Genomic DNA, 27664 nt, shown 5'->3' with positions numbered 1-27664 from the left:
AACTTACTTTCCCATCGAGTGAATGCTAGAGGCGCAATCCAACAAATAGCATCAGTATCCTTCCGAGAAAGGCTGGGTGTGTTTGACAAGAAAGCTCTCCTAGCAGCAGTGGGGCTAACTGGGATGATCCCCTTCCAAACCACAGGGAGAGAAGCCGGCTGGGGAGAGGCATTAACTTTGGCAGACCTTCTATAAAATATACAACAGGGTCTGACAAAAGTGGGATTCGATCATGCTGTTCCTGGCAAGGGCATCTTCTAAGATTTCTGTTTTTGAGGAGGGGAAGGCCACAGGAAACATAAGAATTAATGAACTGTGTGCTGGCAACATATGCTTCTCATTACTGAGGCCCTGATGGTAACTATGCAGAACGATGGGGCTTTCCTACCTGGGGAGGGGAAGGAGGGCTTCCCAGCTGTACACTGGTGCACTGAAGTGGGAACTGTGCCTAAGATGGGCAACAAGGCGTGGGTTCCTTACAGGCAAACCCACCAGCGAGCGGACAACGCTCCTCAGGTGCCCTGTTTTGAAAAGGTTTGAGCTAGCAGGGTGCTAAAAAGGGTAATTTCATGTGCACACGTGTGGATACCAGCCCTGTTCAGATGGTGCAGAGCAGGGTTTCCTGTTTTAAAAGTGGAAGAAATATCCAACTGTAAAAGACCTTTATTTTTCTACACCCTTCACGTGGGTCAGGCCACGTTTTTTGATGGCTGTTGGTACTGCTAAATGTTAAGATTCTCATCTTTGTGATCCAATCATAGGGCAGGCCCCAGTGAACAACATTTCCTGGCTTCTTTGGCCCCACTTCACCTGCTCTGCCTTTTTATCTTCCCCTAGCCTGCTCCTTCTCAACCCCTTCCCACAGCTTCCCTGTAGGTTTTTCCTGTAGGACTCCTGTGTCCGTATCATATGCAGGCAATGGAGACCACTGCTGGGACACACAGAGATAGTGGCTGTCGCTTGTTGATGGCAGTTAGGCAGGACCTACACTTCCTAGTGCATTTCCAGACCCACCCAGGGTGGCTTTAAGGTGGAAAGGCCATACAGGTGCAGCTGCATCAAACTGATTGCCAAGTCAGGACTTAGCAGGGTGGCTTATTTGCTCCGATGTGAGCTGTGGTTGGGACTGTCTGTGAGTGAAGGTCATGTGGTTCCCCTGCCAACATCGAAGAAAGAGATGTTGCAAGATTGGAATTTCTAGCTAATCAATTCTCAAATAGCTTTAAGGAATTTGGACTCCTTTTAATGGAATCTTGAACAAAAATGAATGAATACGTACAACAGACAAAGGTAAGCTGCTCATAGAAAGGGGAGCAAAGTCCCTTCCCAAAGGGACATTCTTCTGTACCTGCCATAGTAGTGACAGAAACAAAGAAATAAGAATATGTTTTCATTTTAATCCCAGGTGTGGGATGTGGGGCTGCTGCAGACTGTCCACAGCAGCTGACTGTGATTTGTCTCATGCTTTAGCAGGAACATGATTTTGCCAGCTGCAGATGGTTTCTCCAACAGTGTGACATTTGAATTCTGGGGACTTTTCAGAGGGTGTATAAACTCGAGGGCCCTGAGAGGTGGGGTGGGTTGTTGGTTGGTGTTTGTAGTGCACAATGAAGAAACAACAACAAAAAGAAATTAGATATCCTGACTGTGAAGATCAAACTTCCCCCAAAGAACATGATGTCCCTAACTAGCAGGAAGTAGTCTAATGATAATGTTCCCTTTCAGACTGCTGACTTTATTCAGATCTCTCTCTCTCTCCTCCTCTATCTTCCTTTCTCTCCTATTTAGTAATAGGGGGTGAAACCTGGGGGAATAAAGGGTGGGAAGAGAAGAACCCAGAAAGTAGCAAAAAGAAAGCTACATGCCAACGTTTGAGAAGGAAGTTTGATGCAAACAACAAAATCTGCATGTAATTTTGATTCAGACACACGTGTTTTTCTTGATAACTTGAGGTCATGGTCATGGTCAATGGCAGGTCTAGGTTCAATGCCCCCAGGAACATGGACTTGAGGACTCTGGAGGTGGCTGATCACCCTTATGACAAATAGCTTTTCTGCTGTCCACATGTTCACTTCCTATACATTATGTCCTTGTCATCAAGTTCTGTTCCTTTACTGCCGCTGAGGTTCAACTTGTCACACTCAGCACTGTTACTGTCCCCTTATCAAGGTGCTGTCTAGAATAATGTATTCAGGCAGTGTGAGGGAGGACAATCCAATTATCAAACAGTTGCAACCTGGATACACACACACACACACACACACACAGAGAAATATTTTCAGGAATGTGTGAGGTGTTTGGAAGTGTCTCTGTTATGGAGTTAGCTGGCATGGTTCACTGTGTGGCAAGCATTACGAGCTATTTAAACAGGAGTTGCATTTGACTCTAATGATTATTACATATAGTAACTATCAGATAAGGTACCTCATCCTTATCTTTAAGATGGGATGGGGTCTTCTAGCGATCGCGGATGTGCTAGTTGGTTACCATGCAACAACAAAATCAACTTTTATTTATATAAAATAAAAGTATATGTAAAGAAAAACAAGTTCAAATATTGAACTAGTGCCTCCCCAAAGGCTAAAGGACTCTAAAATATGAAAAAGGACTCGCTTAAAATGCAACATCTCCTTTGAAAGAAGCCTTCAGAACCTAGATTTTCTTGCTGTTCCTGCTTGGCATATTTATTCTGCCTGAATGCTTCTATTTAATAGTAATGCTACCTCAGCTTAACTTCATAATAAGCACAAAGATCTGATATTATGAACATCATTGAGTTAAGTGAATTATAAACAGAACCCAACAACACTAGAACAGACTACACATTGAAGTTGACTCCTTGCCTATTAGGCAAAACACAAGAATACAAGGCTCTACACTCCTGTTGAGACTTTTACCATATTAGATTTCAAAGCACTGAGGGTCAGCTAATTTCACGAGTGTGAATTCCAGCCCTGTCACTTTCCAGTTGTATGAGCTGAAGACATGTCCCACATGCACAGAAAAGGAAGGACGTGTCTGTCACGTCTTTAAGCCATTGAAGGTTATGGAGGCACCTGCTTCCCAGTTTCATAGTACGTGGCCTGGGCATTTTAATATGTGCAGTTCAGCACCCCACTTATTACTCTATGTATTCTAATTGATATATTCTTCCTGCACAAACTTAGAATAACTTCTACTAGATCTATAAGCTGGAAGCTGGGAAGAATTCTGCACCCATCCAGAAGACCCATCTCAAAACCATTCTGCCAATTAAAAGTGGTTATTGTTCACATTGCAGAGTACGACCATCTCTACTCCCACACCCACATTTTGACTGTGCAGTACTCTGAAACACTCACTATGAACAATGGGGTCACCTATGTTGACACAGGATGAACTGTGACCACACAATCTCACCACTGTCCTGCCTCATGGCTGTTGGCCTTGACTCTGGGTGAAATAGCACAGGGTCAGCATAGCATGGCAGGGGTATAGTAGTCTTCAGAAAACACGAAGCAAGATACTCTTCTCTCATCCCCTCAGGGTCCTCATTATCACCACCCACCACCACCACCAGTGCCATCCACAGCCCTCAATATGCCCGCTGTCTCCAGGAGCTAGACAGCAAGCCTTTTAAGGCCTTCGTTTATATTATTTTAGGTTATTTTCTCTACAGCAACGTTCTACCAACCATACATACAGAAGTCTCAAGGTTAAAGTTCAGTTTATTGCACAGGGCCATTCAGATGGGCATGGTATAGCACCCCTGTGACCCCAGCATTGTAACGTGAGGCAGGAGGAGGGTCAGCTCAAGAACAGCCAGAAAGGGGGGGAAAAAAAAGCAACGGCTAGAAGAGAATTCAGGAGCTCTTGGGCAACACTTACCATACAGCAGAAAAACTCATGATTTCTTTAATTGCAATATCAAAGGAAAGTATAGCTATGAATAGGTCAGCAACCTCTGAAATTACTTTTCCCATGGAATTAGTTAAGAGCAAACATCCCTTGTCAATTATATAGCAAAATATTTCTGGGTAACTACTTTCTTATACTTTCTGTTGAGAGAAATCAAACAGAGGAACAGAAGTTATATGGGGATGTTTAGATTTCTCACAGCTTTCGACAAGTAGATTTCAGGACTGGTCTCGACCAGAAGAAAAAGCAGGGACAGTCAAGGTAGCTGAGGACTTTGTGTTTGAAGCGGGAAATGAGAGACAGGCTGAATATTAGAAACCAAGACAGAAATAAGCTTGTGGTCACCTTACATTCTCTTAATATAGAGAATGAGCCTTCCAAAATCCTTGAAGTTTCCCATTATGGCTTCTTTCCCAAAATTTATTCTTAAATCATTAAGCCTTTAAAGGGGCTGCAACATGAACAGGGTAATTTCTGAGGAGAGATTCTTTTTTTTTTTTTTTTAAAGATAGTGTTTGTGTGTGCGTGCGTGCATGTGTGCTTGCATGCTGCATGTGTGAACATGTATTTGGGCACATGTGTGCTATGGTGCATGCGTGCAGGCTAGCAGACCATGTTTGAGAGTCTGTTTGTGTCTTCCACCTCACTGAAGCAGTCTCTACCTCAGGCTTGATGGCTGGGGCTCTTCTGGCTCATTTTCCTAGCTCCACCCCCACCTCGGCGCAGAAGTTCTGGGATTACAGATGTGTGCCCCATATTCAGGTTTTTTTTTTTTTTTTTTTTTTTTTTAAATATGGGTTACGGAGATTGAATACAAGTCATAAGGTTTGCAGGACAAGTGTTTTAACCAGTCTAAGATGAATCCCAGGGCCCTGAGACTTTTAAGCTACAATAAAATATTTATTTTATTTAATTACTTGGCTTATTTTTGTGCTGGAAATTCAGCCAAGGGTCTCATGTACGCCGTGCTGGTGAGGGATTTGGATTACAGGCATGTACCACTGTGTCTTAATAATAGTTGAATATAAGCAACCACTTGTTTTCCCCTTTAAAGGCATGATGAGTTAAGAGTAAGTTTTGGGAAAGGAGTCATAATGGGAAACTTCAAGGACTTTGGAATGCTAAAGGAAAGCTTCTATCTTAAAGAGCTAGCCAAAAGTACCCAATACATGTTGATAAAATACAGTAAGAATTCCACATTTACAATAGGTACTTAGAGATTTCAAGGATGTAGACCACTAAAGTATGAAATTTCCCCTGGAGAGATTTTTTTTCCCACTATCCAGTATGTTCAGTTCCCACTTAATGATTAACAAATACCACCATGACAGCCACAAAGGAGTGAGTGGGGTTAGTAGGGCTGTGGTCCCCAGCATTAGAAAAATGTCTCAGAATGAAAGATGACATAACAGGGAATCTGCATATATCTGTAGAAGGGGTGGTAAGACCCTTCTCTCCATGGCTTGCTGAAGAGCTTGCTAACAGTGAAGTGTGTGTGTGCGCACGCACATGCACCGTGGTTCAATAGGTAGGTCTGGAGGCCCAGGGGTCTGTTCCTAGGTGAAGTCAGTCCACTTGCCTGTGGATTGCATTTCCAGTTGCAAAACCTTCAGATATGTAGACCTTTGTAGGGCTAGAGGACTTTCTCTAATAAACCCTGATGTCATTTCCTACAGTGTACGGAAAACACCTTTATAAGTATTTTTCTGATCTGTTCCCCTGGCAGAGCATACCAGGGGCTGATGGAGCCAAATGAGTGTAGAAGGCATGTTGATTATGAATGAAGGATTGCATACTCTGCAACCTGGCTCCTGTGTGTGAGGCCAAACTGGTTCAAAAATCAAGACCCTGGTGTATACCATTATATCTGAGCCAGTTAAGCCCCCGAGGCAGTTCTAGAGAAGGCTGAAATGTGTTCATCAGATATCAGCTCAAATGTCCCCTCTCCACAGGCTCTGAGCAGCTTATTCACCCCTTTGACAACACTCTGCTCAACTGTCTTGTGGTCCTGACTTCATTCAAGTGCATGGCTACACCGCCTCTTCTAAGAGCCAAAGCCATGTCATAGGATCATGTCCTGACTCCCTCTGCCTCACTGTTTATGCCCAGCGCATAAAGAGCAGCAGAGAGAGGGCTCACATGACGACGTTGTTCAATAAATACATGCAGTGGGGATGGAGAGATAGAGTGCTGGCTGCTCTTCCAGAGGACCCAGGTTTAATCTCCAGCATCCACATAATGGCTCATTACCACCTGTAACTTCAGTCCCAGGGATGTAGACCAGGCTGGCCTCGAACTCAGAAATCCGCCTGCCTTTGCCTCCCAAGTGCTGGGATTAAAGGCATGCGCCACCACGCCCGGCTTACTTGTTCAATTTTTACAAAAGGAAATCAGGCTTAGAATTCCATGACACCCTCTTCTGGCCTCCATGGGCACTGTGGTGGATAGACATACATGTAGGTAAGACACCCACACACAAAGAGAAAAAAAAAATCCTAGGCACAAATTGTTCAATTAAAAATTTTAATCACCTTCATTTATTTTAAATGATTATTTTTACTTACGTATGTGTCTGTGTATATGTATATATGTCTGTGTCTGTGTGAATACATACCGTGTGTGTGAGGGTGTCTGTGGAGGACAGAAGAGGGAGTCATATTTCCTGGAGATGGTTTTATAATGGTTTGTGAGTCACCTGAGTTGGTACTGGGAACCAAGTCCTCTAGATGAGCAGCCAGTGCTCTTAACCCCTGAGCCAGTTCTGCAGCCTTTGCATTCATTCTGCATGTGCATACATGCCGGGGTACTCGTGGAGGCCGAGGGACACCTGGCTGGAGCCAGTTCTTTCCTTTCACCATGTGGACCTGGGAGACTGCACTCCAGCTATCAGGTTTGGTGGCAAGTGCTTTTCCCCACGAGCCATCTCACTAGCACTTGTTCATTTTTTTTTTCTTTCTTCTGGAGACAGGGTTTCTCTGTGTAGTCCTGGCTGTTCTGGAACTCACTCTGTAGACCAGGCTGGCCTCGAACTCAGAAATCCGCCTGCCTCTGCCTCCCGAGTGCTGGGATTAAAGGCGTGCACCACCACTGCCCAGCTTACTTGTTCAATTTTTACAAAAGGAAATCAGGCTTAGAATTCCATGGCAAGGGACTCAGTGGTTAAGAGTCCCCCCCCCCTCTGTGTGTGAGTGTGTGTGTGTGTGTGTGAGAGAGAGAGAGAGAGAGAGAGAGAGAGAGAGAGAGAGAGAGAGAGAGAGAGAGATTGATTGATTGATTCTACACATCAGACATTCCTGAATGAGCGATCATCTGGCCTGGACTCAGGAGTTATTTGAAAGTTATATTTCAGAAAAAAAGACTTTAAAAGAAATAAAGATGTCTCTCATACAGTGCATTGAACTTGTTTTTAAAACAATCATGTGTCAGAGATTGGAAAGATGGTTCAGTGAGAAAAATCATTGGTTGTGAAATCATGAGGGCTTGATCTAATATCCTCAGCACCAATGTAAAAAGCCATGTGTGGCTGCCTGTGCCTGTAAGCCCAGGCTTTTGGGGTTGAGACAGGTGGGTCACAGAGGAAGAGGCCTGTCACCACCTGCATGCACACAGGTGACTGCATCTACACACTCAATGTGTGACACACTCACACCAAATTATAAAGTCAAAATAGGTGGGTAGAAGCAGAAACAAGGGCATACTACCTTAAACTAAAATTCTAACTAAAAACATCTCTGTTTTTTTTTTTTTTTTAAAACTTTGCTTTGTGCGTGGGCTGTATGTATGTATGGGTGTGTTCATGTTGCATGTGTGAACTCAGAGCTCAATGCTTAGCCAGACTAGCAGACAAGCCCCTAGGATGCTCCTGAGTAGCTGCTGTGGATCCCAGCTCAGCAAACACTGCACCCACCCAGCCAGCTTGCTCACTCCTGAAAATAGCAATCTAATTGAAGTATAACATGTGAGTTACTGTGAAGCTTTCTTCTAACATACTGGATTTTACTTCTCCTCATTACGCAGGGATTGCAATTCATCCAGCATACCTATTCCTTTTCAGCTCTCATTACTCCTGTTGTAATGAGGTCCATTTGTAAATGGAAATTCACATATGTATGTGTCCCTGGGCTGGTGAAATGGGGCAGAAGGTAGACTGACTGCCATGTAAGCCCCTGCAGACCTGAGTTTGCTCCCTGGAACCCACATAAGGGGGAAAGAGAGGAAGGGGAGAACTGATTCCACAGGGTTGTCCTCTCTGTGGATGCGCGCGCGGAACACACACACACACACACACACACACACACACACACCATGCTCTACCTCCAAACACTAATATGACTTGCCCCAGAATACCTGTCCTTAGTACCCTCACCTGTGAAGGGATGATGGTGGCACAGGTTATCATGAAGCCAGTGATGCTCAACGGAAAGGAACAGATGTGTGTGTGTGTGTGTGTGTGTGTGTGTGTGTGTGTGTGTGCGCGCGCGCACATCATTCTGCACACCAGACATATTCCTGTGTGAAGGATCATCCGCCCTGGACTCAGGAGTTATTTGGGAGTTCAATTTCAGGTGGTGATGATATTAAAAGTACTGACCACCTGGTGGGGCATGGGTACTGGCATCAGACGAGTGGCTGGAGTGTCCTAGAGTGTCATCCCTTGGGGAGACTACAGGGCTACACTAACAGAACTGCAGGCCTGAGCCTGACCTTCCTTCTCATATGTGTCACCAAAGATTTACAAATGGTGTACGGGCTGATAGCAATAATAACAATGATGGTGATCAGGGGAAGGAGTGAGGGAGGAGGAGGAGGAGGAAGAGGAGGAGGGGAAGGATGAGGGGGGATAGAGAAGGGAGGGGAAAGGAGAGGAGGGGCAAGAAGAAGGGAGGAGGATGTGGAGAAGGGTAAAAGGAGGGCAAGGAAGAGGGGGTGGATGGGTGTGGAGATGAGAGGTGGCTAAGAAGGCTTTCCCTAAGTGCCTGGCCCTGCTCTAACTTCTCTCTTTTCACAAGTCTATGAGGTAGGGACTCTGCCTATTGTACTCTTTTTCACAGACGTGAAATCAGAGGCCTGCTACGGCTAAGAAACCTGCTCTGGCTGGTTCTGTTGTAACTGCTGGTCTGTGGCTCTCTGTTTTCTCAGTAATGCTAGACATTATACACGTCCACGGTAAACCTACCTGCTACCTTCACTTTGTAATTACTCTTTCAAGTGAAAGGAAGTGGGCATAAATATAGTTAAAAATATCTGGGGCTTCAGATGGCTTAGCAGTTAAGAACATTGGCTGTTCTTGCAGAGGACCCAGGTTCAGTTCCCAGCATCCAAACTCCAGTTGCAAGGGTCTAACACTCTCTTTTGGCCTTCACCAACATCTTGATGTAAATAGTACATGTACATACACATGTACAAACACAAACACAAACACACACACACACACACACACACACACACACACACACACACACACACACCAGATAAACAGCTGGCAAGCTGGGTATGTAGCTTAGCTGCTGTAGTGTTTAGCACGGCATAAACAGTGGCGATATATACCTGAAACATCAGCTACATAGCAGGGTGAGGCTAGTCTGGGATACATGAGAGTCTGTTCACCACCACCACCACCACCACCACCACCACCACCACCACCACCGCAGCGATAATAACTCATGGTGCATTAATGTCCTAATTATTTTCACTTAGGCTTATAGTAGACTAAACATCAAATTTTTGCTTAAAATCCAGGCACACTGAAAGGCCTGGAGGTGATATGAAGTTACCACACCTAACCAATCAACTCCATCAGTGGTAATTAATAGTTAATTGTTAAAGAATACAAGCTCCCTCTGAGAAGGACTGACTTGCTAAGTCTCCAACCACAAACCAACTACTCATTTGTCAGGCTTTGCCCAAATGGTTTCAGTTAGATCCAAGCATGGTAAATTCTAGTTCTACACAGAGTAAGACTTTAAGAAAACCAACACCCCGAGAATAGTTTTAAAACAAAAGTGCCCCAAACCTCAGTTATCTGAGAACTAATTTTCTGAAAATGATCATTTGAGGATGCCACCAACACAAATGCCTTAACAATGCTTAGAGACAGATGGATGTTACAGGGTTGGTTTTTTTGAGTTGCTAGGCAACACTGGAAAACAACTGTCCTTCTTAGATCAGCCCACAGGGCAGCATAATTATATTATAAACTCTAATTCTCATCCTTTGGGGCAGAACTTTGCAATGGGATGCTAACAGTCCCACAGTAACAGAACACACACCCATCTTAGTCCTCAAAACGCAAAGCAGAGGGTCTTGCCTCACTCTGGGATCCTTGTCAAGATAAAGCTCCCACTGGGCTTTAAGCTGCCTCCTCAGCTCCCTCAACTCTTTGCATACAGATTATCCCCTTCCCTGCTAAAAATCTCATCAAAACTCAGTTCACTCTCAGGCTCATTTTCCTATCTGGGAAATAGGAGGCCTTTTGCTAACATGTGCACAGCCTTCCCTTCAGTCCCTCAGCACGCCACAGGTCAGGAGTAGACTTGAAATCCCAGCTTTTGGAGGCAGAGGCAGGAAGGCCAGAAGTTCAAGGTCACCTTCCATACATAGTGAGTCTGTTTCTCAGTTTCTCAACTAGTGTTGCTTAGGTATGGCCTACTTGTCTTTCTTAGGAATATACTGACATCACTCTTAGGTAAATCAACCTCTTCCTTTGTTTAATACCCTTAATGATCACATCTGCTCTTCTGTGGGGGTAAGTACTACATTTAGCTCTAAAGTTAATCACATATATAACTATGTACTTGAACTGTTAGACAAATAAACATCTCCATTTCTAACTTTTACCCATATAGTGTAATACAGTGTATCCTTAGAAGTCATTTAAACCACAACATGCCACTCTGAAATCCTTTATCTAGATACATGGTTAATATTTTTTTCTTTTTTTTTTGTTATTGTTTTTCTTTTTTTTGGTTAATATTTTAATATCCATATAATTTAACATATCTGTAGCTCATCATTTCTATATGTCAGAGTTCAGGGTCAGTCTTGAAAACACGTTTAAGCAAGTCCTTGGCAGTCTCTAAATTATTCTCGGAGATCTAGATAACACTTTGACCAAACTTGAGGTCAGAGAGGCATATAAAAATTACCGTGACTTCACTTTTTAAAGAAAGAACAGCCTTAGGTTCACATCAAATTTGTGATGAAGGTGCAGAGATTTCTTACTCCCCCCACCCCCCACCCCTCTAACATTCCCCACGATAAACTTGCCACGCTGGTGAATCTACATTGATAAATAAATGAATATATCTGTATTGTAAATAAACTTCTCCTTCAAGGGCAAACTGGCCGTGACTTACCTAAAACCTTAGTAGGCCCTGCACAGCAAAAGCAGTCATGTTCCTTTGGAAACAGACACAGACCTACTACGCAGGCCAGTTATGGAGTTATTCCTGAGCACCTGCTATGGATGTGCCATAAGTGGTAAGAGGCTGGTTCCGTAGCCACCATTGCTATAGCAACCCACAGAGACACTGTCTGTGGTGTTTGGGAAGGCAACTAAAACTGGATCTCACCACAGAGCTTCACTCAAGGTAGGCTTCTCTTTCTGCCATCTCGTTGGAATAAGATGATTCAAACACACTGAGTGACACTCAAACAGCAGAAGCACAAATCCAAAATCTAAAACACTATTGATTTTTTGATTATTCAGGATCAGTCACTTTAAATTCAGACCACTGACCTGGTATGCTTATTCATGAGTGACCATTCCCCAGGGCAACAGGTCAGACAACCTCATACTCCAGCAAGCCATCTGCTGCCCTAGTTATACACTGAAGAAATAATAAATTTCCATAAAAGAAAGCAGACACAGTTGTCCCTTACTGTCCTGAAAGCCACAGTTAGCACACATTTGCCACGACCGACTTTCTTCCCCAGACACTGGAAGGTCAAACTGGCTCCTGCACACAACTAACTCTGGTCGCTGATCATTGTACCAGGTACCACCCCCACGGCTGCAGGCCACAGCATGATGGGAAGGACTGAAGTCGGCCAGAGAAGCCTGCCAGTTCCTTAAAAGGTAAGAGCTTCACCTACCAAGGGGAGTCTCCTGTGCTGTGTAAAGCAAATGTTATTCACATACAGCACACAGAGCATGTACATGCAACCATTTCAATGCAGAACATGCATGCTGGGCCTCTTCAAACACGTTCTTAGAGGGCATATGTGGCGGTGAGTCAACTGATAGTGTCATAACACCGTCAAGAAAATCCAATTCCTGTATCCTGACAATGTATTCATATATTAAGAGGTAACCCTCTGATGAAGATGCTAATTTCTTTTAAAAATGATTTACTTTTATGAACATTGATTAGTGTTTTGCCTGCACGTATGTTTGTGGGAGGGTGTCGGATCCCCTGGAACTGGAGTGGTTACAGACAGTTGTGAGCTTAGGGAACAGGAAATAAGGAGGCTGCAGCTGAGCCAGCACCCCAGTTATCCCCCGTAGAGGGAAAACACTCGCGTGTTGTGATAGCAAATGGCGAGAGCTCCCTCAGCTAGGGTGTTTAGATCAGGAGTCACAAGATGGTTCTGTAAAAGACTGGATTGTAAAGCCAGAACATGAGTTGTTGTTGCATGACAATACTCACTGGGTACCATAGGATGGGAAAAGGGATGGTCTACCAACCAATGGGTGTGGCTGTGTTCCAATAAAACTTTATTTTGTGTATGTTTATGCATTTTCTATGATTTTTTTCACATGTTCTAAATTCTTCCTTTGATGTTTACTTGTTCCCATTTTAATTGAGTATAATTTGCAGATCAAAGCTGTATATACTTAAGATGCATGACTGAAGTGGAAACTTGTGGTCTGTTTGGAAAGTTAGTTATGTCATATGATGCTTTGCTGCGGTACACAAGTGAAAGGATGTCTTGCTAAAGCAGACACGGGAAGGACTGTTTTCCTGAAGCAGACAGGGGTACGAGGATGTTTGGATATAGCAGACACGTGAAAGGGTGCTTGACGAAGGAGTGTAAATCTGACCCCACAGGCAGTGGGAGACGAACACCGAGCCTTGGTTTGCTCCGCTCTGCCTCGTTATTCTAAGCTAACAACTTTCATGGATTGGTTCGATTTACACAGTGCTGGTGAGCTCTGCTTGTGGAAACGTTCTCCATCTGGATAATCCAGGTTCATCTCTCCATCCAAAGATTCTTAATCGTATCATCAGTGTCCCTCTATCACATAATATGACAGTCAGAGGGTTCCATATCAGGACATGGACATATTTGGGGGCATTATATGGCCTATGACATATATAAAAATTATTTAAATAAAGTTTCGCTGTTAACTATATGCAGAATGCACTGATGGGATTAATACACTTATATTGTCATGGCACCTGTGATATATAACAAGTCCCAGAGAAAGCTTCATCACATTAGAAACATAGATGTTTACCTCCCAGTCCTATTTGCCCATATTCAAACACATTCTATTGAAAAAATAATAGGCAGGGAGGAGGAAAATAATAACAGCAAGGACATAAATTTCAGGATGGGGGTGGGGGTGGAATTTAATATAAAAGTTTTCATTTGCAACTTCTGAATATCACACACACACACACACACACACACACACACACATGCACACATACACACATGCACACAAATGCCCCCACACAAGGCAAAATCTCCATCGTTTTGCTCCCAAATGTTATATGTAATATCGTAACATCTTATTCTTCTGACTTTTAAAAAAAGAATTTACTTTTACTTTTAATTGTGTGTGTGTGTGTGTGTGTGTGTGTGTATGTGTGTGTGTGAGTGTGTGAGACGTGTTTGTGGAGGCCAGAAGAAATGTTGGTTCCCCTGGAGCTGTAGTTAAAGGCCATTGTGAACCACCCTACCAGGTACTGTGAACTGAACTCACATTCTCTTCAGAGGAGCCACCTCTTCAGCCCATTCTGATTTTTAAAAATGCTGCAAATATCTTTATCAAATCAATAAAGGCATTCATTGGGAACTGTTCTTAATCACACAAATACATATAGGAGCAAGTAATGGCTAATCAGGTGCCTAGTCACCTCTCCACATACTGCCGTGTACCACAGAGAAAAACACTATTACAGAAGGGGTTCAGTGATACCTGGGGTACTACGTTTTAATTAGCTTCTATGACTGTGATAAAATACAAGAGGTAAACACGTTAAAGGGGGAAAGATGTATTTTGGCTCACCATTAATGAAGTTTTAGCTCATGGTCACTTGCCTCTGATGCTTCTTGAGCTCGGGGTGGCATGGCTCATGGCAGAGCAAAGCTGCTCACCTCAGGATGGCTGGGAGCCAGGGAGAAGAAGAGGCCAGGACCCTTCAAGGTCATGTCCCAGTGACCTACTTCTATCCCCTAGACCCTGTCTCCTAAAGGTGAACTCCCCCATCCCCCGCCAATAGCACCATCTACTGAAGACCAAGATCATGGCACAAGGCAGTGGAAGAACATTTAAGATCTGAACCAGAACAGCTTTGAAGGATCAGGTTCCATTTGCAAAGTAGTAAGGCCCAAGGGAAGTGTCAGTATGTCTGGGGAAGTGTCAGTATGTCTGGGGAAGTGTCAGTATGTCTGGGGAAGTGTCAGTATGTCTGGGGAAGTGTCAGTATGTCTGGGGAAGGATCAGTATGTCTGGGGAAGCGTCAGTATGTCTGGGGAAGCGTCAGTATGTCTGGGGAAGCGTCAGTATGTCTGGAAAGTGACTGGGAAGGAGAGAGGGACAGGCAGGGACCGGGACTGACTCTAAGGAGACCCTTGTGCCTTGCTATGAGTCCAAGCTCCTTACAAGTTGCTCTGGAAAGGACCACATAAGGGCATCTTCAGTTGTGGGGTGACCAGAGCAGGACTACAGCAGGCCCCATGGAAGGAGGGAAATGGGAGGCAGCCAGATGATGCAGGGAATTAGTAAGATGTAGGGTTCCCAGCCCAGCCACAGGAAATCCAAGAAAGGACCAGAAGGTGAGTCTGAGAAACGCTGCTCTTTTGCTGTTGTTGAGATAAGATCTTGCTGTGTCGTTTGGGTTAGCTGCAAACTCACAGGAAACCTTATGCTCCAGCCTCCCGAATGCTGGGATTTCTGCATATACTAGTTCACACAGTGAGGAAGGCTGATTTGATGGATCACAAGCTATAAGATGAAACAACACTTTCCTGCCCAACTTGCTTTCGGTTATGGTGTTTTGCTATAGCTATAGAAATCCTAATTAAGGAATGCACAATATAGTAAGCCAGTGTTACAATCCACCTTGTGAAGTCAACCTTCATATAGTCATTAAAACTGCAGTGATCTTTACAAGTTCCTATAAAGCCTATTAATTACCTGGGAAGTTACAAAACAAAAACTCCATGAAAGCCCAAAAGATATTTATATTAAAGTGTATTTGCTAAAACTATTTTAAATATTTAAAAATATTATTTGATAATAAAACCCCTAATTAATCTTGCATGGTTTAACAATGTTACCCTGGCGGTTAAAAGCTGGTTCCAAGTTTGACTTTCACAGGACACTCTGAAGAGTAATCATGGCTGTGCACAAACATCGAAACATTTAGCTACAAAGTACCTACCACCTTAGCATAGACCTCCTTTCCCCTAATCACAAGGGATTGATGACTGAGAATCACGCTGTATTTGTGTCACCTCAACTACGACCACAGAATAACGCAGACACAAAACACTGCCGATTCTGCTGCAATGACTGCAAAAGCTGAAGAGAGAATTCTGGCACCATTTCCACTAACCCACCTAGTGACTATGCCCAGGATGGACAGCATCTGTTTGAAGTACTTGTGCCTTGAAAACCTTATTTTCTCTTCCATCACCGGCTAAGAGGAAAGCGAGTTGCCCTATTGTAGGCAGCCTTAAGCTCCGGACCACATGGCAAAGATCTCTGGCCATCAGCTGGCAAGGACTGCAGCCAGCTGGTGACTAGGAAGGAGTCATGAGTTTGCTTGCTAGCCCCAGCAGAACATTGCTTAAGCTGTACAGAGCACTGACAGGCAGGCCCACTGTAACTTTCCTGAGGGTGTGCCTGAACCACACTCATTGGCTGTGCTTGGATCCCTTCACCTCAGAAACTGAGACAGGATATGCTCATTGCTATATTAAGCCGATACATTTTAGGGTACCTTCTTATGAACTAATCAATAGCACAAACATATGTGTATAGGCAAATGACTAAGACAGAATTAAAAGTAGATTCACATCTCTCTTTGGGTTGTAGGGTCATGGGAACTACTTACTTCAAACAATGTTGGCAAGTGTTTTTTCTTATACTCAGGAGACAAAAAAGACCACAGAACGAAGATAGATCATAGAATATTAAAAGAACCTAAAGATTAGGAGAGCCAATTTTAGCTCCCATGACCTTTAAATTAAAACAAAACAAAATGAACTTCAGAGGGGCTGCTCAGGGGCCCCTGCTTACCCAGCTTCTGGTCAAACCGCCATGCTGCGACATAGGCATTGTGCCTCAGACTGCTCTGAGTGGCCAAGGGCACAGTGACATAGATGGGTCCGTCCACCAGCACCGGCGTCCCATTACCGCTGAGCAAGTGCACGCTGACGGCTGTGATGGGGGTCAAGTCATACCTGGTGCTGTTTCCTGGAAGGAAGACAAATGCTCATCAACCAGCACAGAGGCCCTGGGGCTGCAGAAACCCTTCAAGGCTACTGCTTCATGCTAAGTAGAGTCTCCAGTGTGCGGGGGCTTTGTTAATATCGGTAATCCTCACCCCACAGCATCACGAGACAGTTCAAACTCACAGTTTACAAAGTAACGGTAACGGGACTGGATGTGGCAGTAGCTGCCCAGAGGGCATATGCTAGTTAGCAGAGCCGGGTCCCAGTTCAAGTCTGCCAGATGTAGCAAACTGCGCTTGTGTTACCCCTGCCTGCCTGCCTTCCTGCCTGCCTGCCTTCCTTCCTTCCTTCCTTCCTTCCTTCCTTCCTTCCTTCCTTCCTTCCTTCCTTCCTCCCTTCCATTTAAAGGCAGGATCTCACCTTGTGACCTGAAACTCATGGCCACCATGCCTCAGTCTCTCAAGAGCTGAGATTACAGCCATGGTGGAAAAGATTTTTCTCTAGTGTAAGAGCAAGAACTCTGGGGAAGCTACAGAAAAAGAAGGTTCGCAAACTAAGCTCTGTGCACATATATCGTAGGACATATCATCTACAGCATATATAATTCACACACAAGTCAGTGCCATAAGAACCTAATTTAGAGATGTTTTAAACAGCAAATTTCATCAAGGACTGCTTCAAAATATTAATTAATTCTACCAGAGGCATAGCTCTGAAACTTAGACGTGAAATATGTATGTGTTGTTTTAGCTGCCGTTGCTGTTTTGGTCTGTTTAAAAGGACTTTGATATGCCAATTACTCTCCATTAGAGACCATTTATCTGAGCCAGTACTTTAATGACTGTATGCAGGTAAATTATACAGAATGCATATAGATATGATACTTGTACACTTATGCAATCTATTTCAGAAATTTCTTTATCGGAACGCGATATCATGCAAAATACATTGTCATAATTCACATCTTTGCCTTAATAGGATGAATTTCTTAGTGGTAAAAATGGTAAGGTATTTTACAAGACAGAATCTCTTCTATAATACTGTTTATGATTTATTTACTGCTGCTATTTTTATTTTTACTAACCTTACTATTAGGCAAAAAAGACAGACTATAAGCGTATTTACACAGGGTATACATAAGTACTTACTGCTAGATACTAGCATACCCATCTGAGCTCATGCCAACCTCCAATTGGGACTAAAAGTAAACATTCAGAGCAAATCTAGTGACCTTTACAGTTTCAACAATGCTTTAACAGCTGTCCCCCGTGGAGTGACTTCTGAACAACAATGGCCACTGTGCACCCATCTCTTTCTCCAGGACAGCAAAGGCCCTGTTAAAAGATTTCCTCAAAGGATGAAAGTTGGAACCACAGATTCGAAGTCAGGGATCTTTTAGTTTAGAAACCGTTTTGTTTTGGGATAAGAAAACTAGAGGCCGGAATTTACCATGCTTTGCTGGAAAGTGCACTGTGGGCTGAGACATACACATGCCCACAGCTTAACGGTGCCAGGAGGGCAAAGCCAGGCCTCCTGTGCACTGTTCCTGGCGGTGCCCAAACCTGTCAATGTGCCAGTCATCAGGTGACCTACTGGATGCGGTACAAACACTGCAGACATAAGGTTTCCAAGTAGGACTTGCTGCTTTATTTTGTTAAATCCCATGCAGGAGGACGGTAGAAACCTCCTGTAAACAGGCACATAGAAAGTTCTAGAAAAGTACCTTCATTCTTCGTCCTCAGTGGCCTCACATTCTCTTTCCTTTTCGTCTTGCATTTCCCTGATCTAGGGAGATGGTTTCTAGAACCAGATGCCCTGTTCAGTTACTCCCCTCCCGCCTCATCTTCATGCCTCAGATGCAGGGCAGGTGAGGTACCCTCTTGAGTGTAGGGCCATAGACATTGTCACCTGCACAAGTTCAGAAGTAAGCTCTACAGAAACAAGCAGGTTAACCGAAGGCCTTGTGCTTCAGCTTCCTGTCCTTACACAGGACATTGAAAGCGCTCCAGCCGGGGTGGGCATGGTGCTGCACACACATCTGTACATAGCACCTGGTGGAGTGAGCCGGGGCTGCTGATGCAAGGCCAGCTGGGTCACATAGTGGGACCACGGAGAGAGAAAAAGGAGAAAGGAAGAGGACAGGAAAGAAGGAAGGAGGAAAGGGAGAAGAAGGAGAAGGGAAGACGGAGGGAGGGAGGAGGAGAGGAGGACATGAGAGGGAGGAGCCCTAGCTCCTAAGACATGTAGGCCTCACCTCTGCTTTCTGGAGGCTCATTCTTCTCTCAGTGCTCCATTAAACGCCCATCCTTCTCAACGCCATTTGTACTGCCCCACTTTCTTCGCTTTGGACAGATTCAGACTTAGAAGCCTAGATCATTTCTCATCCACATTTTGCTCTGCAATTCTTATCACGTGCAAGGTACTGAGGTCTGTCTGTCTGTAGCTGGGTTTCCCTTCCTGCTCTACCTCATTGTTACCTGGCCCTAGCTGGGTTTCCCTTCCTGCTCTACCTTGATGTTGCCTGGCCCTCTGTGTGCAAGCCACGACAGGAGTCATGCCAACCGCGTGGAGGAGGAGCAAGCACCACCGGATGGGGGTCCACTTAGGCTTCTGATCAATCGGTCGTTTATAACAAGACGGGTTCTACTCAGTCCCTCCGAGTCTCTCTGTCCACATGTTTAAGTACCAGGTTGAAACATGAAGTTCTCCGAAGTTCAAAAGTTAGGTGCCACTAGACTTCGATGCAAATATTTAAATAATAATAAATAATAATAATAAAAAGATCCTAAATACAAAACACTCCAGTCTCAGGCATTCTGGATATAGATGGTTATTATACGCCAACTTTTCTGGTGTGGGAAAAATTCTGTACCAAAAGACATTCTGCCCTCTCTGTTCCCCCTGGAGTGCCTGGTGGAGGTCATTTCATTGAGACCATGGGGTGGTGTAGGGTTTGTGCTATCTAGGGACCAGAAGATTGTGGTGCTAGACAGCAGAGAGTCTTTGGCCTGTGTGTGAGACAGAAAGTGATACAGGGCAAAAGAGAGCCTGTTCACAAACTACGACGAGGCCAGCAGTGACCCACTGTGCCCCAGGTTGCTCTGCTCCATGAAACCCCGGGCTCCAATGTCTGCAGATACATATGGATATACCACTGGCTGGCTCCCTTTCCTAGTAGGTCTCATAGAAGCTTTGATCCTCTCTCAGGCAACTAATCAATTACGCCACTGGAAAAGCAGCTCAATGCCACCTTCCAACCTTTCTCTTCCCTCTGAATTAGACTGAATTTAAAGTAAAACACACTTCTAAAAAAAAAAAAAAAAAAAAAATCAATGGTCCTGTGCTTTTGCGCTCTGTGTCCACTGGTCTTCTCGGGTTTCGTAATTTATTCAGGCTTTACTGGAAGAGGGACAGAAAGCACGAATGAGCTCAGAGGAGTGAGGCCCGTTCCTCTGCTGTATTTCTGATTAAGCTTCCTTTCCTCCGGAAAGCTGCATGGAGCCTATGAGGACCTCAGACTAGAAGTCTCCAGGCTCTGCAATTGATATTTTCCCCCAAGAAACTTTACTATAGATGATCACTACACATCCATTTGATGGCAAATGACGGGCACACGAATCATGTCGTTGGTCCTCAATTTAAAGGAAGAAGCCTTTCTTGAAATAAGAACCACAGATGGAGGAAAAGCAACGACATCACCAGGTACCGTCACCTCCAACTAGAACCTTACTCACGAGTTACAGAAATGGGCGAGGTGCTGCAGGTGGAGGAGCTTTTCAGATTCACCAGTTCATCCAAAGTCTTGGAAATTATGAAAGTTTTAATCAAAGCATCCTTGGGAAGTACAATAATATACTTAATTTAACTCTAGTGGCTGCTTTTCAATCTTATGCTATGACTAAAACCTGAAAGGCAATGAAGAGGGATAGGAGAGAGAGAGAGAGAGAGAGAGAGAGAGAGAGAGAGAGAGAGNAGGAGGAGGAGGAGGAGGAGGAGGAGGAGGAGAAAAGAGAGGTTGAGAGATGGATTGGCTGAGCAGGAATCCTAAGACTTGGAATCTCTCCTGCAGCAGGTGGAGGCCTGAGGACCATGCTGTCACTCAGGAGGAAGAAGGTTCAGGCTTTGGTCTTTCTCTGAGAAGGAACTGTCACTTCTCTTCTTCCTGGTGGCTTTTGGTTTCTCTGGTCTTGTAAGTTCTGTGTCTTGTCTGAGTAGCCAAGATGGCTGAGCTGATTTTAGTGATCTGCCGGAAGATTCCAAATCAACCTCAGAGACTGGCTCCTCCAGGGTGTCTGTAGAGAGCCACCTTTGGAGACCTTCCTAGACCCCCTTCGGGAGGAAGGGGGTGGAGCATCCAACAGCAGAGGGAGACATGGGTGACAGCCGGAAATGGCAATGCCTACACCTCAGGGCTCCATCTATAGCGGAGCATGGAATGTCACTTGCTCATCTCTAGATGTCACTGGAACCAACCTTTCCGTCCCAGCACGGGGTGAGCAGGAGGGCGGGGCTGCGGGGCTCTTGCTGGAGTGAGACATTCTGGAGGAAAGTAGACTAGGCAGAGATCAGAGGAGCAGAAACCCTGTTACTGAGCTCTTGCTTTTAAAAAACTATAATTTCAATTGAACTGAAATACTTAGTCCAAAAAAGGAAAGGCCAGAGAAGGCCCTTCAGGCCCCAGGGAAGCCAATTTGCAAAGACGCCTTTGTATATTGGTGCAGACTGAAGGCCTCCTTAAGCTGGGAAATGGTAACAATGTGAACCCAGAACCTGTTAAGGTCAAGGCCCTGCTCCCCCCCACCCCCACCATGACCACCTCTTGCCACAGACAAAACTCACAGAGAAAGACTAAACCCCAGAAGGCCCACCCAGAAAGAGAAGAGACTCAATTACCTGTCCCATTTCCATCCAATCCTCGCAAGTAAGGGAAGCTGTCCACTTCTGATGGGGAGCTGGCCACAGTGAGGAACGCTGTCAGGTCGCTGTAGCTGGTGTTCTCTGGCAACCTCAAGGCCCTTCTCTGGAAATGAACTCGAGGCTGTGGCCGGGCACCTGTAGGAATCAACCTCTGGGTTACCTCAGGAGTCGTTTCCATTTCAGAAAATGCCAAGCCATGAAAGGCTCTGCCAATCCTCCCCCCCACCCCCATGCCGCCCCACATGGTGTGCCATCTCTTTCATCCAGGATGCAGGGATATGACAACATGCTATTATGGGGCGAGAAATAATAGCCCATTGTCACATGTGTTTTGACACAGGATGTTATTTAGGTTTTGAACAAAAAGCTTTTCCCAAGTTCTATTTGTGACCAGTCTTTTTCCACTGTGCGGCGTTTGGCTCTGCACATAGGGCAACGTTTTGGAAGAGTCTGAGCAAACGAAGCAAGGAAACAGCAATTAATCTCTCTGGACAAGCAATTCGAGAGAGATGCTTTGATACGGCTATAAACCATCCTCCAACTTCCTGGGAAAATCTTGTTCAATGGCACAGATCAAACGGAAGCTGGACAAGGAAGGGGCTGTGAGATGCAGTCCTGGGAAGACGTGCCAACAGGGTCCCCCCCACCCCCTGGACAGACAGCTTTCTTCCTGTGGAAGCTGCTGGGTGACACTGGCTTTGGTCCTCTGAAATGCTTCCCACTGGAGACAGATGATGCTGCAGATTTAGCAATGATGCTAAGTGGTTCTCCCCCCCCCCCCCCCCGCTCCATCCCTTTGTGCAAACACCGGGGTGGACCAGTCAGCTGCAATGTCACTTAACACGTTACCTTTCTTCAGGTGTTACTAGGACCACGAAGGCTGAAACTACCTTTACCTAATGTGGTGGTGACAGTCAGCAGACATGAAGGTGAGAAGTAGTTTTGTACAAACCCGGCAAAGATGTCCTTAAAATTCTGTATCTGCAGCTTGAGGGGACCTTGTTGTGCTTTGCTGAACAAAGGGCTCCTTCTACCTCTCCCTGCACTAGACAGAGGTCCTGGAATACCGGCCTCACTCAGAGATGAAGTCTTCTGACAAATCCCAGGGTTCCTTTGACTCTGGATCAAAGCCTTCCAGGGAGCGGGCTATGATAACTTCCTAGACATGTTCTGTACTACGAGAGTTTCAGAGCTTAAAGAGTTGACAAAACTAAGGATGTCTTTCTACAGTAAGGCCATGATGGCCAAAGGGCTTATGGCCACTACCTGGGGCTGGCTTTCTGGGCCACACTTGGCTGTATATAGCTGATTTGGTAGATCAGCACCATGTTCCTTCTATCTGCTCAAAGCCACCCCAACTACCCTCCCCAAAGGCCAGTAAGGCAGGTTCAGTCCCAAAGCCCCGGGAGCCAAAGTCACAGCTTACCTCACTATGGTCCCCCCCTCTTAGACTCATCCATCAGTCGAATGGCAGGTTATCCCTGTCCTGCCTTCATTTCTAAAACAAAGTGCCAGTCTCCATGGATCCTCTTACATTATTATCTCTTAATTCTGAACTTGGCTCTTCGCTTCACACTGAACCTAAATCACTCAAGGACTCCCCTGGTGCCACGGGCCTCACCAGGAGCTGTCTGCTTCACCCTTTTACCCACTTGGCTGCACAGCTGCCTGCAGCGTTTGTTCTCCATTTCCATGGAGCCCTCTGAGGTTAAAGGTCTAGTCTCCCTTTTCATCTCCTCATCTTGACTATGCAGGATGATTTTTTTTTCCCCCAGTAATGGCCAATGCAGCTGCCGATGCTCAGAGAAAGTGTCGCCACAAAGGCGCCTAGGTCTCGCAATCAAGAAGAGCGAGGAACCCAGCTGACATGAGAGAAAGTAGGGCATATCTATATGGGATGGGGCCGGACTGCATGAGGGTAAAGGGAGAAGGGAGACTCAAGGCTGGGGATCCAAGCACAGAGTGGGGTCTATGTGTCCCTCCTGTCTCTGAGTAACTCTGGAGAGATGGGAAGGTTGAGACTTGTCTGCAGGCTCCTCTGACAGTGAGGAGTGGGAAGTGACTCCGACAGGAGGACGGAGGCTGCTAAAAGGCAGGAGGAGAGTCACACAACCTAGGACGTATGTCCAACAAGGACTTAGGGATCTGCCCTAGGACCCAGAGAACCACAAACCAAAGTTCAGAGGTTTTGAGGTCTCATTACAATCCACTCTCTCATCCACTCCCATCTCTGAGACGGACATGTGCGCTGCAAGCCCTTGGATGGGAGATCCATCCCTCTCGTGTCTCTCCCTCTTCTCCATCATGTTGCCTCTCTTCCCCTCCTTCCTTTGTACGGGAGAACCTGGGAACTCACCAGACATCCAGGGCCATCTGTGGTAGACGGAGAGTGGGAACACACAGGATTTTGTTAGGTCAGGCTTGGAAGAACAGGAAGTGGCAGGTCCAGCTGAACTGACACCTGCTGTGACTGGCAAGACACAGATGCCATCTGCTGAGGGACACACACCCCCTCAAGGACAAGCACGGGCAAAACCTATGACTGGTGACATGGCGCAGAAGGTATCTGCGGAATCTAAGGGTATATATAGGCCACTCTAGGCCACGGGGTAAACAAGGTCTAAATGGCATGCGTGGGCCTGCGGTAAGACGCTGTGCTCTTCAGTCTGTCTGTAGAGCTGCTTCATGTGATTGTCTGGGAGCAGGAAGAGAGTGGACCAGCCTGCCTGTCACCAGTGGTTGCTTCTCAACTCATTAGCAGGGGCTTGGAAATTCCTCTCCTTACAGACTTAAGGTCCCATCCTCCTTTTCCAAATGCTTATGTCCCAATACACTGAAAACAGCAGATTGCCTACTTTTTCTTTTGACACTACTAAATCTATTTACCCCCTCTTCTGTTTTTTTCATCCAAGGTCAAACCGAACCCCTATCCTAGGTTCTGCTTTCTTGTGTATGCTGTGATGAACCTTTACCAACTGTTCATGCTTTTGTCAACGATCTCTTTGTTGTTGGTGTTTCCTCCTTCAGCAATAAGCACACTTCTATCTTCCCTAGGTAGGAAAAAGTCACAATCAAACATGACTTTCACTTTGTTCTCACCATACGTGAACGCCTGTCTTCTTCCTTTCAGCCTCAGTGACATGATGGTCACCCACAACACATGATGCCAAGGTCCACCATATAATCTGCAGCCACATGACCACCTCCTTTCAGCCTTCACCCTCCCCCCCCACCTCTTCACAATGGACCACGGTGTTCCCCAGCCTCACCCACGAGTCCTCTCTTTCTTGGCATTCATCCTTGGTCTCTGGTTCTCTCCAGACTCTGCCTCTCATGCAGATCCCTTCTCTCTCCTTCTGCCCCTAGATGAGACAGCTCCCAAAGGCCGCTATCCACCATCTCTGCAGTTTCTCTCTACTCTTCTCAGATACCCACAGTCATTTCCAGTCTGGCATCTTGCCTGAGTTCCACACTGGCATTTCCCTGTCTTCTAGATAGATTTACCCAGTTCTAAGACCAGCATGCACCCTCTCTCCTCTAATGAGCCCATATTCTCTCCAGTGCCCAGTTTTGCTCCAGACCAACATCACCTTCCCTTTCTAACATCTTCCAGAGTCACTCAAGTACCACGGCTGGCTATTGCTCCTTCGTCAACATTTCCTCCCTTCTGATCCCACACTATGGACCTATGAACCACCTTTTGCCTCAACAGTCTCCCATCCAGCCCTCCGTTTCAAACTTAACCTCTATTTCAGCTATGGACACTGACCGCTCAGAGATGACCATGTGATTTCCTGGCTCAGAAGACATCAGTCTCCACCACTTAGCAAATACACGATGACAGACAACATTAAAATTAAGTAGATCAAGAAAGACTCAAACCACTACTCATATCATATAACCTGAGAGATGCAACTCAATGCCTCAGAACTTATAAACCATAAACATGTTGAGAAGAAGGAATTCCACCTTGTTCTTCTGGGTGAAGAAATTAAAACCCAGAGAGGCTAAGTGACTCGGTCAACATCAGTGTGCTTGGGACATACAGAAAACTTTTACAGTTGGCATCCCTTCCTGCCACAACATGTCCATCTCTAAATAGATGCTCTATTTATGATCAACCCGCCTCCCTGCATGCCCCTGACTGTTTATGTGGTCTATGTATGGGAGTCAAGGAGGTGGCTTGCCATGGCACAGTGACTACACTATGTATGTGGTCATCCGTGTCCTATGTCTGGAAATACCTCTTGTGTCTGTATCACTCAAATGCATCTCAAAGTCTACCTCCTCTGCATAACCTTTCTCCAGTCCATCTAAAGTTTAAGGGCTGTCTGTGTGTTTCACATGGTCTTCAACCTCACTGTGTCTTGTATTACATGTATGTGAATGTTGTACTTCTTAATCTGAGGCACAATGAGAAAAAGAGTGTGCACCATATGTCTGCTACTCAGTAACACCTATGGAATGGAACGTGGTGAGTCACGACTGGCAACTTGCTAGGTTTCAACAATGCTCTGATTTAATTGAAACTAGATTACGACCATTAACACTCTGTGGCCAGAAGTTCTTTGCTGGGTGGTTGCCCTGTGGATATTAACACATTGACTAGCAGTCCTGATTTCTACCCATCAAATATTGGTACCAGTCACCAAGATGTTACAATGGCCCCAGTCACTGCTAAGTCTCCCAGTGTATGTGAAATTACTACAGTAGAGAACACCTTGTTTTATAATCTATGAGTCTTCATAATTTAAGCAACTCATATGAAGAGTGTTACATAGAGTCTTATATCATAGTGGACACATGATATATAAACAGGAAAAAGACAAAACCTTTGTATTCCTGAAACTCAAGAGGGAAGGGAGCAGAGATCAAAATGGCTTGATTATCAGATGCCATACATCCCAGAATAAGAGGGAGGTGACAGAAATACAAGCTCTACTTTAATAGCACATGAGTGACTGCCCTGGAAGGGGCCTCGGTGGCCCCTGTCTGGAAGGCTGTGGAGGGGCAGAAGAGACCAGACAGCAGATAGGAAAACGCAGAGATTCAAGACAGCCTACCACACATGGTAAGACTGAGGAAGTGCATGTGAGCCAGAGAGGAGGCTTGCCATGGGCATGGTGCCCACAGCTCAAAGCCTTGGTCCTGAGTTGGCCTGCAGGTGATGGATGTCCGTGGTGGCAAGAATTTAAGGATGATCCTGTTGTACAGAGGCTCAAGTAAGAAATACAAAGAAAGGCAGTGACAGTGGGGGTCAACACAGAAGCAGGGCTACAGTTGAAATCACTTCCTGAATAGAAAGTATACAGGGAAGTAAGACCCCACGACAGAAGCTGAGAAGAAATGAACACAGCAGTGGCCGGAGATGGGGCTGAGAGACAGGCTTCGAGGAGGAAGACACAATAGAGTGTGAAGCCTGGGAGAAGTCAGGCAGGACGGTGGTGACGGGAGACATGTGGTTCTGATGACCCCAAGTTCTGGAACTGAGCAAGAGAATTCAGAAGAACAGCACGAGGCCAAGTTTAGGGGAGCTTAATGGCACCAGTGTGGCAAGGGTGATAGTTTTTTGTTTGTTTGTTTGTTTTTGTTTTGTTTCTCAAAGTTTGAGAGGGAAAGGAAACGAGAATGTTGCCTGAGGGAAAAATGGAATGTGAAAAAGGTTTCTCTTTGAAGGACAACATCTTGAGCCAGAAAGGCAGAGAATGCTGATGGAAGAGTCCGCACACACGGAAGCAGGCTGGATAAGGGGCAACAGGACCCACTGGGGACAGAGAGGCGGTGAGAGACGATGCTGGCACCATGTACAGGAGGAGGAACAAGAAGAAAAGTAAAGATGTCATCTTCTGGGAACTGTATTTTCCCCTCGGAAGCAGGAAACAAGGAGATTGCTAAGGGTGTGGGCATGTGTGGTAGGAGAGGCTCCTAGTAGGTGCTTTGTGGAACAGAAAGGAATTATTCAGGGAACAAGAAACTTTTGGGGGGGTGGTGACTGGGGGAGCTGCAGGATGGGTCTCTGGTCTGCTCTCATTTATCTCTTACCATCTTTCAAAAATTATGTGTTTGTAAGTGTGATCATGGGCATGCGTATGCCACTGCGTGGATGCGGAGGTCAGAGGGTAACCTTGGGGTTAGTGTGTACACGCAGAGGTCAGAGGGTAACCTTGGGTCAGTGTGTACATGCAGAGGTCAGAGGGTAACCTTGGGGTCAGTGTGTACA

At 45.5% G+C, this 27664-nt stretch overlaps 1 protein-coding gene across 2 annotated transcripts in view; it reads right to left on the bottom strand.

Moving 5' to 3' along the window:
• The window catches only part of Fam171a1 (family with sequence similarity 171 member A1), a 112261-nt gene that overhangs the window by 10740 nt on the left and 73857 nt on the right, over positions 1–27664 (bottom strand). For both annotated transcript variants that reach the window (XM_021215586.2, XM_029547366.1), the window contains exons 4-5: positions 21421–21579; positions 16373–16549 (exon numbers count right to left, since the gene is read on the bottom strand). In XM_021215586.2, the coding sequence (XP_021071245.1) occupies positions 16373–16549; positions 21421–21579 (336 nt within the window). The remainder of the gene's footprint in view (positions 1–16372; positions 16550–21420; positions 21580–27664) is intronic.

This window comes from Mus pahari, chromosome 16 (assembly GCF_900095145.1).
Source record: "Mus pahari chromosome 16, PAHARI_EIJ_v1.1, whole genome shotgun sequence".
Taxonomy (NCBI): domain Eukaryota; kingdom Metazoa; phylum Chordata; class Mammalia; order Rodentia; family Muridae; genus Mus; species Mus pahari.
The sequence above is the reverse complement of the archived record's forward strand: the minus strand, read 5'-3'. Positions and strand labels throughout refer to the sequence as shown.